The sequence below is a fragment of the Pongo abelii genome, chromosome 1 (assembly GCF_028885655.2).
Source record: "Pongo abelii isolate AG06213 chromosome 1, NHGRI_mPonAbe1-v2.0_pri, whole genome shotgun sequence".
Lineage (NCBI taxonomy): Eukaryota > Metazoa > Chordata > Mammalia > Primates > Hominidae > Pongo > Pongo abelii.
The window spans coordinates 129,998,085-130,015,986 of NC_071985.2; the positions used below are offsets into that span (position 1 = coordinate 129,998,085).

At 33.7% G+C, this 17,902-nt stretch overlaps 1 protein-coding gene across 2 annotated transcripts in view; it reads left to right on the forward strand.

Annotated features, from left to right (window-relative positions):
- The window catches only part of COL11A1 (collagen type XI alpha 1 chain), a 243,381-nt gene that overhangs the window by 167,056 nt on the left and 58,423 nt on the right, over positions 1 to 17,902 (forward strand). For both annotated transcript variants that reach the window (XM_024230767.3, XM_054530629.2), the window contains exons 42-44: positions 8,537 to 8,644; positions 14,674 to 14,781; positions 16,016 to 16,069. In XM_024230767.3, coding sequence (XP_024086535.2) covers positions 8,537 to 8,644; positions 14,674 to 14,781; positions 16,016 to 16,069 — 270 coding nt within the window. The remainder of the gene's footprint in view (positions 1 to 8,536; positions 8,645 to 14,673; positions 14,782 to 16,015; positions 16,070 to 17,902) is intronic.

Genomic DNA, 17,902 nt, shown 5'->3' on the forward strand with positions numbered 1-17,902 from the left:
TATATGAGAGGAGCCAGATAGCTGGTACAGGATATATGTGCAATATTTCCAAATTGTGCGGTATAGCAGTCTTTGCTCTTTTCCTGTGACTCCTCCTATGTGACCATCCCCCCATGATTCTGACTTTATTTTCCTCTTTATTTATTATTTCTTCTTCTTTTCATTGCTTCTTTACGAGTTCACATTCTCTTCCTATCATAATTCCTATTTCTCTTATTTTTTTTTCTTCATCCTATTTCTGAGAACCTTCTTTTCCTTGGCTTTTACTTATTCTTCAAGCGAGGGAATAACCAAGTTTAAAAGGATGTCATGTACTGACATGCCAAGTCAGACTCTATACATTTTAAGATAAAGCCCATTTTCTCCATTGTGACCCAGGTAGACCTTAGTGGACTATGATTACATCCAACTAGCGATGAGATAAATGTAGCAATAGTGATGGGGACCAGTGATCAAAATCTGAGGTATTTGATTTGACTTTGATCATCAGAGTTTATGCTTTAAATTCTGATAATGCTTGATAGTTCATCTGAATTTTTAGTTCATGTAATCTAAAATGTATGTCATGTAGACAGTGAAAGTACTTCATAGTTTTGACGTGAAGGTCAACTTCTTTTTTTTTTCAAGAAGGAGTTTCGCTCTTGTCGCCCAGGCTGGAATGCAGTGATGCAATCTCAGCTCAATGCAACCTCCGCCTCCTAGGTTCAAGTGATTCTCCTGTCTCAGCCTCCCAAGTAGCTGGGATTGCAGGCACCTGCCACCAACCCAGATAATTTTTTGTATTTTTAGTAGAAACGGGGTGTCAGTATGTTGGCCAGGCTGGTCTCGGGCTTCTGACCTCAGGTGATCCACCCGCTTCAGCCTCCCAAAGTGTTGGGATTACAGGCGTGAGCCAAGGTGCCTGGCTGAAGGTCAACTTCTTAAAAAGACAGAGCAGACATGCTTTTGCCTTCTAGTTGTATAGCTCTGGTTCGTAAGTGCTTTATGTGTTTATGCTTCTATTTTTCTCTCTAGTGGGCTGCATCTTAACTGAATGCTGATGAGGTAATTTGTCTATCACTTTCATTTACTTTACAAATGCTACTCAGAATATGAAACATCTAGTGAAAATAACTGATAAAATATTTATTTTGGTGTTCTCATCTGTGTGAGGGATTAGGGAAATACTTTCTATTCCCATTGCTCCAGGAATATAGACCAATGCTATTGCTTCTTGTTTCATTATCATTGTAAGTTTTAGATGACGGTGCAGCAGGATTTAGGGGAAGGGCTGCAGAAGGGGATAAAGCTAATACACAAGTAAAGAAAGGTAACTAAGTAGAGAAATGTAAATTCTTCCTTTTTAAAAGCATGTAAATGTTCACTTTTCATTTCAAAAGAAGAGAAAAATGGCATGTTTTCCATAGTTCTTAATATTTAGTACCGAAATAACAGAATACTTACGATATTATGGTCATTGTAATTCATGAAATTAAACAGATATTATTGCCTTTGGGAAACATATTTTTATTGTCATTTAAATCACATATTAAGAAAATAATATTGCTATAATTTTTAGTCCCTCCTTTGAGTTCTTTCTAGCTAAGCATTTTCAATGTGTAAAATATCTATCCTTCTTGCAGAGAGACAAGTATACAAATAGTTAAAGTTAGGATTAACAATACCATATTATGTGGAAAAAGCCCTACCCTTCTTTTAACAGGGTATTTTATACCTGTTGTTTTGATATTAATTTATTAATGTATTAAATATACCATATAATTTTCTGGATCTTTGTTTACTTTTCTGTAAAATTTTACTTCTACAATTATTTGAGATTTTATATCTGTTTTTGGAATATATAACTGTTCATGTACAGTTCTCTAACATCTATTACATTTATACTTTTTGACAGGCATTGTTCAAAGAACTTTAGTTATATCATATTAAACATGACAAAAACCTGATGACAAACTATTTCTGTCTCCATTATGACAGGCATTGTTCAAATAACTTTAGATGTATCATAGTAAACATCACAAAAACCTGGTGACAAACTATTTCTCTCCATCTATGGCAACAAAAGTGACCCATAGAGAGTTTGCTCCAGATCAGAAAGCTAGTGGTTCCAGTGCTAGAGAGGGAAAGATCATACACTTAATTGACACACTTATTTATGGCATACTATGTGCCAGTAACTTCTCAAACTGCTGGAGATCATTGAAAAAAGAAAAAAAAAAGAAAAATCAAAAACCTCTACCTTTGTGAAGTTGATCATTATCTATTTTACCTATGCTTAAAGACAATCAGTTTAGATATAATAGTTTATTTATCTGACAATTATAAAGTCCCTTGTTCTTTAGCCAGCTGTACAGCAATACAAAAATGTCTCACTATATATGCCTACTCTTTATGCAAACAAAAAAAGTATATACACAATGTGAGTTTCTCAAGGGCTGCTTCCTGCCATAATACATTTCATATTCACAGTCAAGTGTCCCAAGAGAATAGATTCTCATTAGTGTTGAATATGGAGTTTTCAGTTGAATGTGTAAATGGGACCTTCTTTTCATATTGGGCTTAAATTTTTGCTTAAAAAATAGAACTTCTCCAGTGATTCTGTTGAGATTAAAGGATTCATAGGCTTATTCTTTCAAAGTTGGCATGAGAATATTTAAATAAGATTTGCAAGTTTGCTATGTTATTTGCTTGATGGGTAGGTACCATCAGAGATTTTCACTTTTCATTTATAGATATACAAAATAAAATTATAGCAGAGCATGCTGTTATTACAAACATCTAGGCTTTGAGAGTGTTTGAAGTAACTAATAGAAAAAGAAATTGCGGTTGTACTTTAGGGCATGGATATACATTCCAAAAGTCTCCTCTTGTTTTCATCTGTTATTTCAAAGTTTATGAGCTGTGACAAGATCATGAGCAATATTTTAACTACAGAAAAGTAATATATTCTCGACACTAATTTTAATGCAGCTTCCACAAGCAAGATGACAATCTAAAATTTAATCTTATGAATGCTCCAAGGGAGGAATTAAAACAGTGAAGCTTTTAAATAAAAAATAGTATACAGTATCTGGCTGGGCACGGTGGCTCACCCCTGTAATCCCAGCACTTTGGGAGGCCGAGACAGGCGGATCATGAGGTCAAGAGATCGAGACCATCCTGGCCAACATGGTGAAACCCTGTCTCTACTAAAAAGACAAAAATTACCTGGACGTGGTGGCAGGTGCCTGTAGTCTCTGCTACTCAGAAGGCTAAGGCTAAGGCAGGAGAATCATTTGAACCTAGGAGGTGGAGGTTGCAGTGAGCCAAGATCGCACCACTTCACTCCAGCCTGGTGACAGAGCAAGACTCCATCTCAAAAAAAAAAAAAAAGTATACAGTATCTACAAACTACACACATTGCCATAGTCAAATCAGCATTCTGTCTCTTCTTGATATACATTAAAATAATTATTAAAATATTTCAATCAATTTTAAATAATAAACATACTTCAATATAAATTTAATAAGCATTATTTTCATAAGTAAAAGCCATGGCTTATTTTCATATAACATGCCAATCATAATGCATCCAGTTAAGGTAATATTTATTTTCTTTCATTTTGAAACCATTTCTTACAGGGAAAATATACATTCTATTGCAATTTTCCTGCAAATTTGAAAAATTTCTCTTGAATACCTGTGTGTATATTTGAAGCCTAATTTTTATTTTATTTTATTTTATTTTATTTATTATTTTATTATTTTTTTAAGACGGAGTCTGGCTCCGTTGCCCAGGCTCTGGAGTGCAGTGGCGCGATATCGGCTCACTGCAAGCTCCGCCTCCCGGGTTCACGCTATTCTCCTGTGTCAGCCTCCTGAGTAGCTGGGACTACCACCTACCACCTGCCACCACACCCGGCTAATTTTTTGTATGTTTAGTAGAGACGCTACCATGCCCGGCTAATTTTTTGTATTTAGTAGAGACGGGGTTTCACCATGTTAGCCAGGATGGTCTCGATCTCCTCACCTCGTGATCTGCCCGCCTTGGCCTCCCAAAGTGCTGGGATTACAGGCATGAGCCACCATGCCTGGCCTGACGCCTAAATTTTTAACATGTTCAACATGTTTGCACACATAATAAAAATACAAATGCATTATAGTTATTTAATGCATACAGTCAATATATTATTCTTTGTTAATGAATTGAGACATGGAGACATTTACTACTCAGAATGTAGTGCCAAGTGCTGCATTAATTCACTCCAAAAATAATGGTAGAGAACCTAGGTTCTATAAGACAGTGTATAAGAAATACTTTGAAGGATCTCATGCTTCTAATTCTCAGGAAAATATAATTTTTTGGTAAGATAGTATATCAGTCCATTTTCAAACTGCTATAAAGAACTGCCCGAGACTAGGTAATTTATAAAGGAAAGAGGTTTAATTGACTCACAGTTCAGCATGGCTGGGGAAGCCTCCGGAAACTTACAATCATGGTGGAAGGCAAAGGGGAAGCAAGGCACCTTCTTCACAAGTAAGCAGGAAGAAGTGCCGAGCAAAGAGGTAAGAGCCCCTTATAAACCATCAGATCTCATAAGCACTCACTCATTGTCAGGAGAACAGCAAGGGGGAAACTGACCCCATGATTCCATTGTCTTCACCTAATCTCTCCCTTGACAGGTGGGGATTATGAGGGTTATGGGGGTTATAAAGCAAGATGAGATTTGGGTGGGGACACAAAGCCTAACTGTATCAGATGGTTATTGACCTGGGTCAAAAAAAAAAAAAGGCTGGAATTGTAGTAGTATAGGAAAATACCAAAGACTTTCCATGTCAGAAGATAAGTGTGACCAAATACTCAGAAGTGAAAATGGACATATTGTGTTAGACAGACAGTGAGAGATGTAGTATTTTAGGAGAAAATAATGTTCAAAGTAGAATGCTAAGATATAAAGTAAAAAAAAAATTCTAAGAATGTGAGTTGAATATTTTCTAGGATGACTGAGGATAAATATATTCTCAAAAAGATGCATTAACCCACACTATTTAAGAGTTCAGCATAGGTGAACTCTGAAATAAGGAGTGAAGCCTGGTGAAAAAGTACCATGTTGTCTCCAGTGAAATGTGTTGAAAAATTACCAAAACTGAAAACAGTTCTTTGTTGTTGAAAATTTCAAATGAACTTAAAAACAATATGACAAAGAGCAGAGAATTTTTTTTTTCTTTCGAGACAGAGTCCTGCTCTGTCACCTAGGCTGGAGTGCAGCAGTATGATCACAGCTCAGTGCAACCTTGACCTCCCTGGGCTCAGGTGACCCTCCGTCCTGCATAGCTGACTACAGGTGCATGCCACTACACCCGGATAATTTTTGTATTTTTATTAGAGAGGGTGGTTTCACCATGTTGTCCAGGTCTTGAACTCCTGGCCTCAAGCAATCTGCCCACCTTGCCCTCCCAAAGTGCTGAGATTACAGGCATGAGACACATTGTCCGGCCAAGAGCAGACATTCTAATGAATTGTGTAGCAAAGGTCAAATGAACTAAATGAATGATGGAGAATGACTATTTGGATAAAGGAGATAAGCATTTTCATCAATTCCTTTAAGTTTTTTCTTTGTTTGTTTTACAGAATGTTCAACCAATATGAGCTTGTTCTGGTAGAAGTGGCTATATTACTTCCATTTATTAAAATTTAGCACAATTCATTGTACCCATGAGTTTTATGGGTACAATGAGTCAAGGAAATTTTGTTTTCACCGTTTATAAACTGCTAAGTATTGTAGGAAAAAACTTGGTAGTGAATTAGGGCACACAGACCTTGAGTCTATGGTTTTTAACTTAAAAATATACAAGTCCTACAGCAATAAAATTATATTGCATATGCAAAGCACTTAGCACAATAATTGTTAATTAGTAGGTATAATAATTGCAAGTCAGTTAATTCTCTTAAAATGGATTTCAAACTTTTGTTGATTCTCCCCTTTTTTCATTCTAGTCTAGTACCCATCAACTTCACCGTAGCCTAGTGTGATATCTTCCTAAGGTATTCTTTAGACAGTTAGGATTTAAACAGGATTAAAGAGAGAAAAATTTTATGGCCTGACAAATTAAAATCGCACCTCTTTTTGTATAGCCAATTACAAATAAAATACTGCAGGAGTTAAATTGAATGCTTATTCTAGATTTGATAAAACTAATGGGTAGCAATCATTTTGTGAGGGTTAGAAGTGAAATACTAAACAAAATTGTAATATAGTAACCTTATATGTAAATTGATCCTCAATAAATCAGTTTTTCAGATTAGTGGAGCTTTATCTTTAGTGGTATTAATTTTAACTTGAATAGAATAACCCTAGTTGCATCATGTATTGTCTTCTGTTGATGTGTTTCTGTTACCAAAAAAGGAGCACTTTTATTACTGACTTTTTTCTTCCCTCTCTTTTCAGTAATTCAAGGGACACCTTTGCATTCCTCTCAATGCAAAGACCTTGTTCCTCTTGCTCTTCTTCTTATCCACCTCCTATACTTTTTTCTTCCTTCCTGACCTCCCTCTCAAAGAATTAGAGGCAAATATTTGTGTTGTTTTTACTCTTAGGGTTGCTCATTTTGAATGTGCAACAGTAGGAGGATTCTATTATTTTTTCTTCTGCACTGACTTCTAGAATCATTCAACAGGAGTCTGTTACCTGGTTAACAGTAATACAACTTGTGGTTGACTATTTTATTCATAAAATATTTTAATATTATTAAATTAAAAAAACACGTTGACAAAAGAGTATATGTTTATTATCTAAAAAGTACTAACTGCAATTTTCTCTTATAACTGTAGCCTCCTCTTTAGTATTTGGAATACTTCATTGGTAAAAATAGAGTTTACATACAACTCATTTATTATGCAATATAAGAATATTCCCTAGATTAGTTTTTGAATATCTACTTACTCACAGCTCAAAAATGCCACTTTTGTTTATATCAAGCTCAAATTTCACAATTTCCTTAACTATATTTTTGAGAATGTCTCTCCAAATTATTTCTATCACCTAAGTTTAAGATACCCAATAATTACAAACATTGATGTCCTCATTAGAAAGAACCAATGGGTGGTTTTGTCAAGAAATCAGAGTAGAGTCCAAGCTCAGGGTTCTCTTAACTAGTTATATGATTACAGGAAGGATGGTTAACTTCTTTGAGCCAGAGATTCTTCATTTTTAAAACAGATGCTACAACAGCTCTATAAACTACCTGGAATTGTTATGAGAATAAAATAAGATGAAAGTTAAACTGATTTGTAAATTGTAAAGCATTATGTTAATACAAGTTGTTGGTATAATTACCATTTTTATCACATGTAATTAGTTTCTTGGTTAATAAAAATACAAATTAGAACAAAGTCAATAATGCAAATTTGTATAATAAAATGATTTCTAATATATGGTAAGTGTAATAGTAGAAAACATAAAGTAATATATTTTCCAGCTTTTATAAATAATTTTCTCTCTGAGTTTTGAAATGATGATGTTATTATCTAAGTATGTTAATTATTGAGAAAAAATACTAACAATTATATTTTCTAATATTTTACATTTAGTTTAAACATAAAATAAAAAGATAAATTGTAATTTAATCACCCCTCTGAGAATCCAAAGACAATTTTTTGTTATCTTTTATTAACTAAAATTGGAAGTAGAAATAGATTATACTTGAGCTTTACAATACTTAGTATGTATGTTTGCATTTCTTTTATTCTTGTTTTAATAATGTTTCCTTAAATTGTTGGTACAGATAATTACTATAAAGGCAGTATCCATGTGATTATTTTCAAAAATCTATATATATGAGGTTTTTTTAAAAAAGCAAACTAGTTAAAAGCATTACATCTTTTTTTGAAACTCAGTTAAAAAAATTAAAAAACCTAATCAGATTCAAATGATCTCATCAGTGTTCATAAGACCCACTGGTCCTATAGAACTCTAAGTTGAATTTAATGGCTTATCTATGGGAAAACGTCCACACTTTAGGATAGTGATTATCAAATGTTATTTTGTAAAAAATTTTGTGTGTATTCTAATGCAAAGAATTTCTGAAACCATTTTTTTTATTTTGAAAACTTGGTTCAGCACATTTGAAAAAAAGCCTAGAAATAACTTCAAGAAACACTAGTCTAGGGATTATATTCTGCCAGTTCATTATAATACAGGGAGAAATTTGTGTAGGAGGTTATTAGATATATTTTTTATAAAGCATTGTACACAATTATGAACACTTAAATGGAAACAGATAACATTAAATAAATATTAAATACATCTAATTTTGAAGGATTTTTTCATCTCATCAATATTTTCTAACATCAACATCTATGCTTAATATTGGGGCTGGAAATTAGTCTCTCAAATAGTGGATACAACTGTTTCTCTTTGGGATCTTAAAATTATCTAAACTCTAAATGTTACTTTAACATAATTTACTAGACTGTAAGAAGCTATTGTTAAATAAGTGATTCTTAAGCCAGTATTACTTTCTTTAATAACAAAATACTTCTTTTCTTGTGTACTAGGGCTCACCAGGAGAACGTGGATCAGCAGGTACAGCTGGCCCAATTGGTTTACCAGGGCGCCCGGGACCTCAGGGTCCTCCTGGTCCAGCTGGAGAGAAAGGTGCTCCTGTAAGTAATGTCTAGGAGAAAATATATTATGCTGCTACTCTGTACACGTTATTACTTTTTATTCAATAATATTAGCTTTTCATACACCACTGTATTCTCTCTGCATATGTGTCTGGCATGTAAATACCCTGGCTTGTATATGTATAATAGAGAAAATTTCAAATTCAATTAAATGAGATGACATTTTCCCACACTTTATGAAACCGTAATACCTGTGAGGGAGTAGGATATTATTAATGTAAAAGGCTTTTCATTTTGCTTTAAAAAAAAAAGTTGTGAGTTTTTTATTGAAGCTATACCTTGCTGCTTTACATTAGAAAAGTGTGAACTTTTACACCTCTTGTAATACAAATTCAATTTCAAGCATTTCCATAGTCTGTAAATAAGACTCATAGAAAGTAGCTGCACTTATGTAATTTGAGCTCTAATCGCCAGTGAGTGAGATGGGGAACATCTCACCAATTATTTCACCTAATATTTATTGGATTTTAACATTTTATATTTACATGACTATGGACTCTATTCCACTCATTAGGTTTAGGTTTCTTTGTTAAGATTTCTTCTCTATTTTTTTTCCTGCTTTTGATATGATTGTATTTTTTTAAAATGATTCTCTCTTCCTACAAGATTAAAACGCAAACTGTTTCAGTAAATGTAGATAAAAAGTATTAGCTCTGATACACAAAAATATAAGTTGAATATTTTTGTATGCTGGTGTTGATATATAAAATTAAGCTTAAGCTTATATTCAAAAATACTCCTCTATCACTAAGACTTCAGTTTTGTCAAGTTGATTTGCTTTCATTGTCTGTGCATTTTCTCTGATTATTCTGTGATATTATTCCAATGTTTCCATTTGAGACCATTTTGTGCAGTTATAACAGAATACCACAGACTGGGTAATTTATAATGAACAAAAATATATTAGCTCATGGTTCTGGTGGATGGAAAGTCCAAGGTAGTGGGGCCACATCTGGTAAAGAACTTCTTGGCACATCATCCCATGGTAGATGGACAAAGAGAGGGCTAAAGAGAAAGAGAGAGAGAGTAAAAAGAAAACAAATTCCCTTTGTTTTAATGAACCCACTAATGCAAAAACGGCATTAATTAATTTCATTTTGCCCTCATGGCCTAATCAGCTTTCATTAGGCCCTACTCCCCCGCACTGTTGCATTGGGAATTAAGTTTCCAAAAGATGTTTTTTTGGTGACACATTCAAACTGTAGCAAATAGAAAAAAAAAAAAAATGTTTTCTGTAATCCATTACCTTTCAGAAAGAGTTAGAATGTTGGAATGGGCCATGCCACCTGTGGATAGAACTTTTAGGTGACAGAAAAAGCACTTTTAATATGCTGAGAAAATATATTTTATAGTGTACTACGTACTAGGAGAAGATAGAAAATAGATTCAGTTCCTTTAATACAAATTAATTAAAAAATATAGGGAACACATATTTTGCACAATACACTAAATAATGCATACAGAGAAAATAGACATAAATTGCTTTTTATACAAATTGAGAATATACTAATTAGATAAGTCAATATTTCTGTGAAGATAATATATTGAATGGTAGATTTTAAAGTGGATAAAAACTTTAGCTTTATGAAGAATAAGTAAGTTATTGAAATAAAAATCAGAATATCGAAAAACATTGAAACTGATAAGAAATTAATTAGGTGAGACAGATGAAAAATTATTGACATTAGCCTTTGTAAGAGCCAGGATTCAGGCCTGAGTTTTGTTGATAATTAATGATATCATAACTAGAGAAGGGAAAAGGGAATGCCTTGCTTCCCCATCCTCTTTCAGTTATCCCAGCCAAGGACAACAACTCCAGCATGTTCATTCCATTTTCTTTTTTTTTTTTTTTTCTTCTTAGAAAAGAGTTTTAATGTAGCAAACTGTTGACATCTGTTTACATGTAGTGGTGGGTACAGAGCTGCCTTTTATATTACTTTCCTAATTTTCTATATGGATATTTTTTCCTGAATTTGGAAATGTTTTGTAATTTAAAATCCATTTTCTATTAGCCAAAATTAGCTATTTAGAATAACTAAGGAGTAGGCACCGTATTGTTAGCATTATACTTTTGAAGGAGCTGTCTGCTTAGGGACAGTAATATAAAGTGAGTAATAAGATTGTTCAGTGAAAGGAGTTATAGATATCCATTCAGAGGTTTAATAAAAACTGATGAAAATGTTGGGCAAAATGTTATATCTAGCCTTTACTTCTTCCTCTTTTCAAATATAAATTTTAGATCTTACCTCTGCTGAGCAGCTTGTGTTATAAAAATGTTACGCAATTATCAGCAGGTTTACGCTTGCATTAAAAAAAGATAAGATGTGGCCTGTGGAAGACAAGCCCTTGGTCTACCTACCCATCAACCCTGCTTCCTAGAATGGAGAAATGTCCTAATTAGCATCCCTCTATTAATCAGTTAGATTAGAAAATCTAGGAGGTAGGTCTTGAAAGCAGGTAAGAAGAAAGGAGCTAAAACCTTCTCCAACTTAATTGCATTGATAGAAAATTTTGATAGGGAAACTGATTCTAATGAAAACTATTAGTTACTGGATGCAAAGATTACAGATAAGAAGCGATTTTAACTATGCATCTATTTGGGGACAGTTGTAGAAATAGGGGGGAAAAGCGAGATCTAAAACACAGTGAAGTCAATGCACTAACTATAACTGAATTAGGCAATAGCAGTTTGAAATTTTAGGAAAAATATTCTTCAAATACTTATTCACAATTTCTAGCATGTATATGTGTATAATTGCAGAGAAAATAATCAGTGCCAGAATTGTAAGTCTGGGAGTCATTTAAAATAAGAGTGATGTTTAAAAGCATATTTTTTGATTACCATGTGATGTAGTGTTGAGAGAGAACAGAAGTCTGGACTCAGTCTTAATGGAGAATTATAATGGGTGTAAGTTCTGAAAGCATCTAATAGGAGAGAAAAACAGTCCATGAGGTTTTTTTTTTTTTTTTTTTTTGTGTGTGTGTGTGTGTGTGTGTGTGTGTGTGTGTATCTCCAGAGGCATGCCATCAAACAGAACAAGAGATAAACAAGTTCCCTTTTGCGGGATGTTGTAAAAGATCAAGAATACTGAAATCCAAAAGACAAAGAATTAAAGAGACTGGGATTTTACCTGCTGGGTATTTATAGCTTTAGATTAATTCTAAATTGATTCAAAAAGAAAAAAAATGGACTATAGAGGAGTGGAGTAGGGACATGTAAATCACCTCAAGCAAGGCATGGAACCCACAGAAAAATGAGCCGTAGGTGGAAGTACTAATAAGATTGAATGCGTTGCCTCATTATTATTATTATGTGGTGCATATATTTATCTACTTTATCAATAATAAGAAAATAGTGGAAAAGTTAAGGAGTTAAGGAAATGAGAGTAGACTCAAGTTGCCTGCTTGAAGACAACCAGAAGTGGGTTGGGAGCTAGCCCTATCATTTATTTAGTTCATGATTTTGGTTAAGTTATTTAACATCAAAACCTCTATTTTCTCAACTCTGAAAAGAAGATGGCCATCTCTGAAAAGAAGATAATCACAGTATTTTGTGAGGACTAGATAAAATTATAGTTCTAAATCATTTTACAGAATTGTGATAAGTTGTGAGAAGTGTTCAGAATAATCATTACTATTCATAGTAGTATTATCATTACCATCACTGTGTGAACCAGAGTGCCATAAAAAAGGATGAAATAATAAACTGAGAATGAATACACAAATGAGCTTTTGAGGAAGGAGTGATGGATTTTGTGAATTGTAATAAAAGTAGTGGGTGTGAGTATAGGTTAAATATAAGACCATGCCAAATCGAACAAAAGACATGGGGATGTTTAGCTAATTCCATCATTTTTTAAGGAAAGATTTAGTTATTAATGTAAATGGAATGTTAGAAGTGGTGAAATAAAGACCGGCTACAAGGAGAGATGACTGTTTCCAGTAGCTGTGCAGATTATGGGCCAAGAGATACATAATGGAGGAAGAGTTATGTCATCTTGAGGAATTATAAATGGCTAATATAAATTTAGAGTGCTATAGATCTGTTGAATTTCTCCCAACACCACACAGACCAGGGTCAGAAGAAATGAATGGCAAGTGATTCCTGGCTAGAGATTATGTGTACTATAATGAAGGCAGAAGAGAATATATCTGCCTTATTTACAGGAAACCTTATACAAAAGGATTGACTTTTAGAGTTTAAGGCTAGCAAGGGAATTCAAATTAAGGGGAACTATCTGAATCAACTATTGTATTTAATATAGTGAAGTTTACTGTGAATAGCACAGCACATCCTATGAGTATTGATAGATTTGAAATATCATATTTATTTGAAGAAGATAAAAGTTCTCCAGAGTGACATCAGGGGCATCCCTCTTAGAATAATTATGGCACCCTTTTCAAAAACAAGAACATATGAAACCCAGGCAAGTAATAAATTAGTTAACAATTTAATTTTGCCTTATAGATATTGTTACTTTTGTTGTCATTAATTAAGTAATGTAGCAACAGTTCCTTAAGTGACTACTCTGGTCCACAGACCAGAGATATATAATAGAATGCAAAATCAGACACAATTCCTACCCTCACATAGTTTATTATCTGATAGGGCAACTTGATAATATGCAAAGAATCACTAAATACATATGTAATGGCAAACTCAGGTTACTCATATGAATGGAATGTAATAGTGTATGTCAGATTATAGTAGAGAGACCTGCTAGAATTGGGGCCTTTCCTTGGACAAGGCATTGATGGTGAGATGTAAAAGATGAGAAGGAATTAACTATGCAAAGAGTTCTCATAGGGGCATTCCAGGCCAGAGGAACAAAATGTGCTCAGGCAATGTCACAGGAAGGGACATGGCATCAGATTTAAGGGACTGAGAAAAATGTCTAGAAGGGTTAGAATGCAGAGAGCAAGGGCTAGGGGAGGCTACACATGTTTGGGCAGGTTGCAGGAGCTAGATCATGATAGGCTGCCCTAAGCCGTGAAGTCTTTATCTGAGGAAAGGTAAACAAGTAAATTGACCTAAGAATGTAGGTAACATGATCTGATTGGCTTTCTGGATGCAGTGTGATGAATAGATTGGAAGGAAGTAAGAATACATATGGGGAAAGGCAGGAGGTTTTTTTCAGTAGCTCAGACCAAGGATACCAGTATTACATAATAAGGTGTCAGTGGTGGAGATAAAATCAATATATTCAAGAGATAATTAGGAGATAAAAAGTATAAAACTAAGTCATTTTAAAGGAGCAGGAGATGTTAAGGGAAGTGAGGGAAAGTGGGGTAATGAAAAGGCAAAACCTAATGACTTGTAGATTCCCAGCTTGTATAACAGAAGGACAGAAAGGACCTCTGAATGCAATCAAGAATATTGTCTTATGCAAAACTGATGAAATTTTGACTTTTAGAAAATAATTTATTTTAAACTACGAAAAGATATTTTATTAGAAACAGAAGTTGAGTTCATTATCAAGGCACTTTTTAAAAAATTACACAGTATAGGTAAATTTAAACATGAAAATAATGCCATTTTCAAAAACCAGGAGAACCAAAACAAACACTTAAAAATAAGAAAGTTACATTTGAAACATATAAAGCATATGGCAAAGTTGGACGTATGAGCAACTGCATTTTTTGATTTCTAAAGACTAACACCCATTGCACAGCTATGCCAGTGGCACTAAGGAAGGGGAGTAGAGGCTCAGCAAAGTTTTGCAAACGTAAGGAATCTGATTTGTCAATATATAATTGCATGTTTGAAAGAAAAATTCTAAGTTTGGTCCTAATTATTTTTGTGTATCATAGCCTAAGATTTATAAGTGATTTAAAAAAAATAGTATTCTTAGTCACAAATGAAGGTAGGGATCATGTATCATTTATTCTTTAAAATGTTTTTCTAAAAAAATTAAACAATATCCTTGTCAAATATAGAAGCTAGATTATTACTCCTGTAGCTGCACTTCAAAACTGTAAAATTAATGATCTTTGGATATTCAATACAGGGAGAAAAAGGTCCCCAAGGGCCTGCAGGGAGAGATGGAGTTCAAGGTCCTGTTGGTCTCCCAGGGCCAGCTGGTCCTGCCGGCTCCCCTGGGGAAGACGGAGACAAGGTTGGTATTCATTATTCATGTTAGTAGATCCTGTGAAAAAGCTTAATTTTTGTCAAGAATTCTAGATAATTCTAATCTCTATGGTTAGGCACCAGGTGGAAGGTTACCTTTTTCAAAGTTTCACACACATTTTCATATGCTCAAAAGTTTTAAGAGGTTCAGAATTAGTATCTGTTCCATAAAATAGTATGTGATACATAAACAGAAAACTCAATTAAAAGAACAGTGGTAGTGAGAAAAACTAGTAGATGCCAAAATTTATTCATTTTTAAGAATATCCTTCTCAAATGAATATAAAATAAAAAAATTAATTACATGTATATGGTTAGTCCTCATGTCTTGGATATTATACAATAAGACTTAAGAATGAGCTACATATTTACTTGATAATCCTGTTATCATTTACCAATATGTGAGTACAGACTCTAAGCTCCTAATTCCAAATGTATGGCTGTGTGTTAAATGTTTCAATTGAATATATTATTATATTATTTTAAAATATTATTTAAAAATTTGTAAACCAGCACTCTGATAATGTGCATCATTTTAGCATTTGGAAAATTAGCAGAAAAGTATTTTTTCCATTATTTTGTTTTTATTTTTATTTTTTGCTTTTTTGAGAGATGGAGTCTTGCTTTGTCGCCCAGGCTGGAGTGCAGTGGTGCAACAGGGCTCACTGCAGCCTCAAACTCCTGGACTTGAGCGATCCTCCCACCTCAGCTTCCCAAGTAGCTGAGACTACAAGCATGCCTCACCATGTGCAGCTAACTTTTTTAAAACATTTATTTGTAGGACAGGGTCTCACTATGCTTCCTAGGCTGATCTTAAACTCCTGGGCCCAACCTTTCACCTCAACCTCCCAAAACCTGGGATTACAGGTGTGAGACCCAGAACCTAGCTGGTAAAGTAATTTTTGATTAATGTGTAATTATAGATTTTATACATCAGTGTACTTCCATTATCAGTTTATACAGGTAATATTTGAGACAAAATTGATTTTTTAATTATAAATTCAGTTGTAGTATACTTTGAAGTTAAATTGACTTGTCTGTTAACATATTAGTCAATACTAGAAAGCTAGAAGCAGTGGGAACCCAAGATTTTCCATTTTAAACAGTGACATTACACACTAGCATGTAATTATATTAAAGGTAAAATTTAACTGTTTGGTGATAATTAAGACAATGCAATAGCATGTTAGAGAGAAACTCTAAGTCAAATCTTTCAATTTCAGGGTGAAATTGGTGAACCGGGACAAAAAGGTAGCAAGGGTGACAAGGGAGAAAATGTGAGTTTCCTACTTCTTATTGAGAGAACATTATTTATTTAACACCTTTTACTATTTACCATTGATATTTTTATATAGTACTACTTACTTTCCTAGCCAATACTTATAATACCACTACTACATTACCTCTACAGTTATATAATTCTATAATTTTATATATTTGTGAAGTTTTCTATTTCTGTGATTAAGTAAAGTATGATGATTGTAGGCCATTATTTATAACTCTGCTATAGCAAATGAAAGAGTAACATAATGAAATAGTCTTTTTTGTATGATTATGAGAAATTTTGTATACATATATTTACCAAAATTAATAGTATTACTATGTTCACATGTATACAAATTGGTCACTCATTCCCGTATGTTATAAATACTTATTTTAAAATTTTTCCTTTAAATCATAAAACTTTAAAATAATTTTGGTTGTTCATTCAAATGGTGTGTTCACTCTTGTCTTTATGATGTTTTTCTTTGGTCATTACCGTATATATTCTCTTTAAATTATGTGTTTAAACATGATCCTACTTCTTAAATGAGATATATTAGATGATGATTCTGTCACGTGCTTCAGCACTTCCTTCCTAATTTATACTCTCTAAAGAATATCTTTGGACATTATTTTCTAAGTTCTTTATTTTCACTTTTTTTCCCCTTTAAGTGTTCATATATTTGCTCTCCAATAGAAACATAAATTGGGGGAGCACAGAGATATGTCCTTCAAGTTTTTTTTTCACCTAGTATGGAAGTTTATACATTATCCCCAGCAATTTGATTCTAACAGACCAGTCTAGTTCTATTTTGTGATCCATCAGTCTGATGCTTTTAGGGTTGGACTTACTGCCTACATTAACACATAACTGAAAGAAGATTTTTATTAGAATTGATTGAATCCCAAACTGAAGAGTTACCATAGTCCGTCCTATAAGATGAATTTTTCTAACTAAAAAGAAAACTCTAGAATGAAAAGAGAAAAAGCTTGCAGTAATAATTGTAGTATTTAATGCATAATTCATTTTTATATGCAGTATAACGAAACATCAACAAATAGGTGATAGCACTGATACTCTGGATCCATGCTGTAAAATTATGACAAGAAATTGTGTACAGAAAACCGGCTGCATATGTTTTATGCAGTTAGTATTGACTACAAATTAACAAAATGTATTTTGGTGTCTGCCTTAGTCTGTTTTGTGTTGCTATAAATGAATACCCAAGGCTGCACAATTTATAAGGAAAATAGGGTTATTTGGCTTACAGTTCAGCAGGTTGTACAAAGAAGCCTGGGGCTGGCATCTGCTTGGCTTATGGTGAGGGCTTTTGTACTGTGTCAAAACATGGCAGAGAAGTTCAAAGGGGAAGCGGGCCTGAACAAAGAGGGACCAAACCCCACAGGAGTGCTGACTTTAAAACAACCCTCTTTCTTTCTTTTTTTCTTTTTTTTTTGCACAATTTTTTTTATTATTATTATACTTTAAGTTTTAGGGTACATGTGCACAATGTGCAGGTTAGTTACATATGTATACATGTGCCATGCTGGTGTGCTGCACCCATTAACTCATCATTTAGCATTAGGTATATCTCCTAATGCTATCCCTCCCCCTTCCCCCCATCTCCCAACAGTCCCCAGAGTGTGATGTTCCCCTTCCTGTGTCCATGTGTTCTCACTGTTCAATTCCCATCTATGTGTGAGAACATGCGGTGTTTGGTTTTTTGTCCTTGCGATAGTTTACTGAGAATGATGATTTCCAATTTCATCCATGTCCCTACAAAGGACATGAACTCATCATTTTTGATGGCTGCATAGTATTCCATGATGTATATGTGCCACATTTT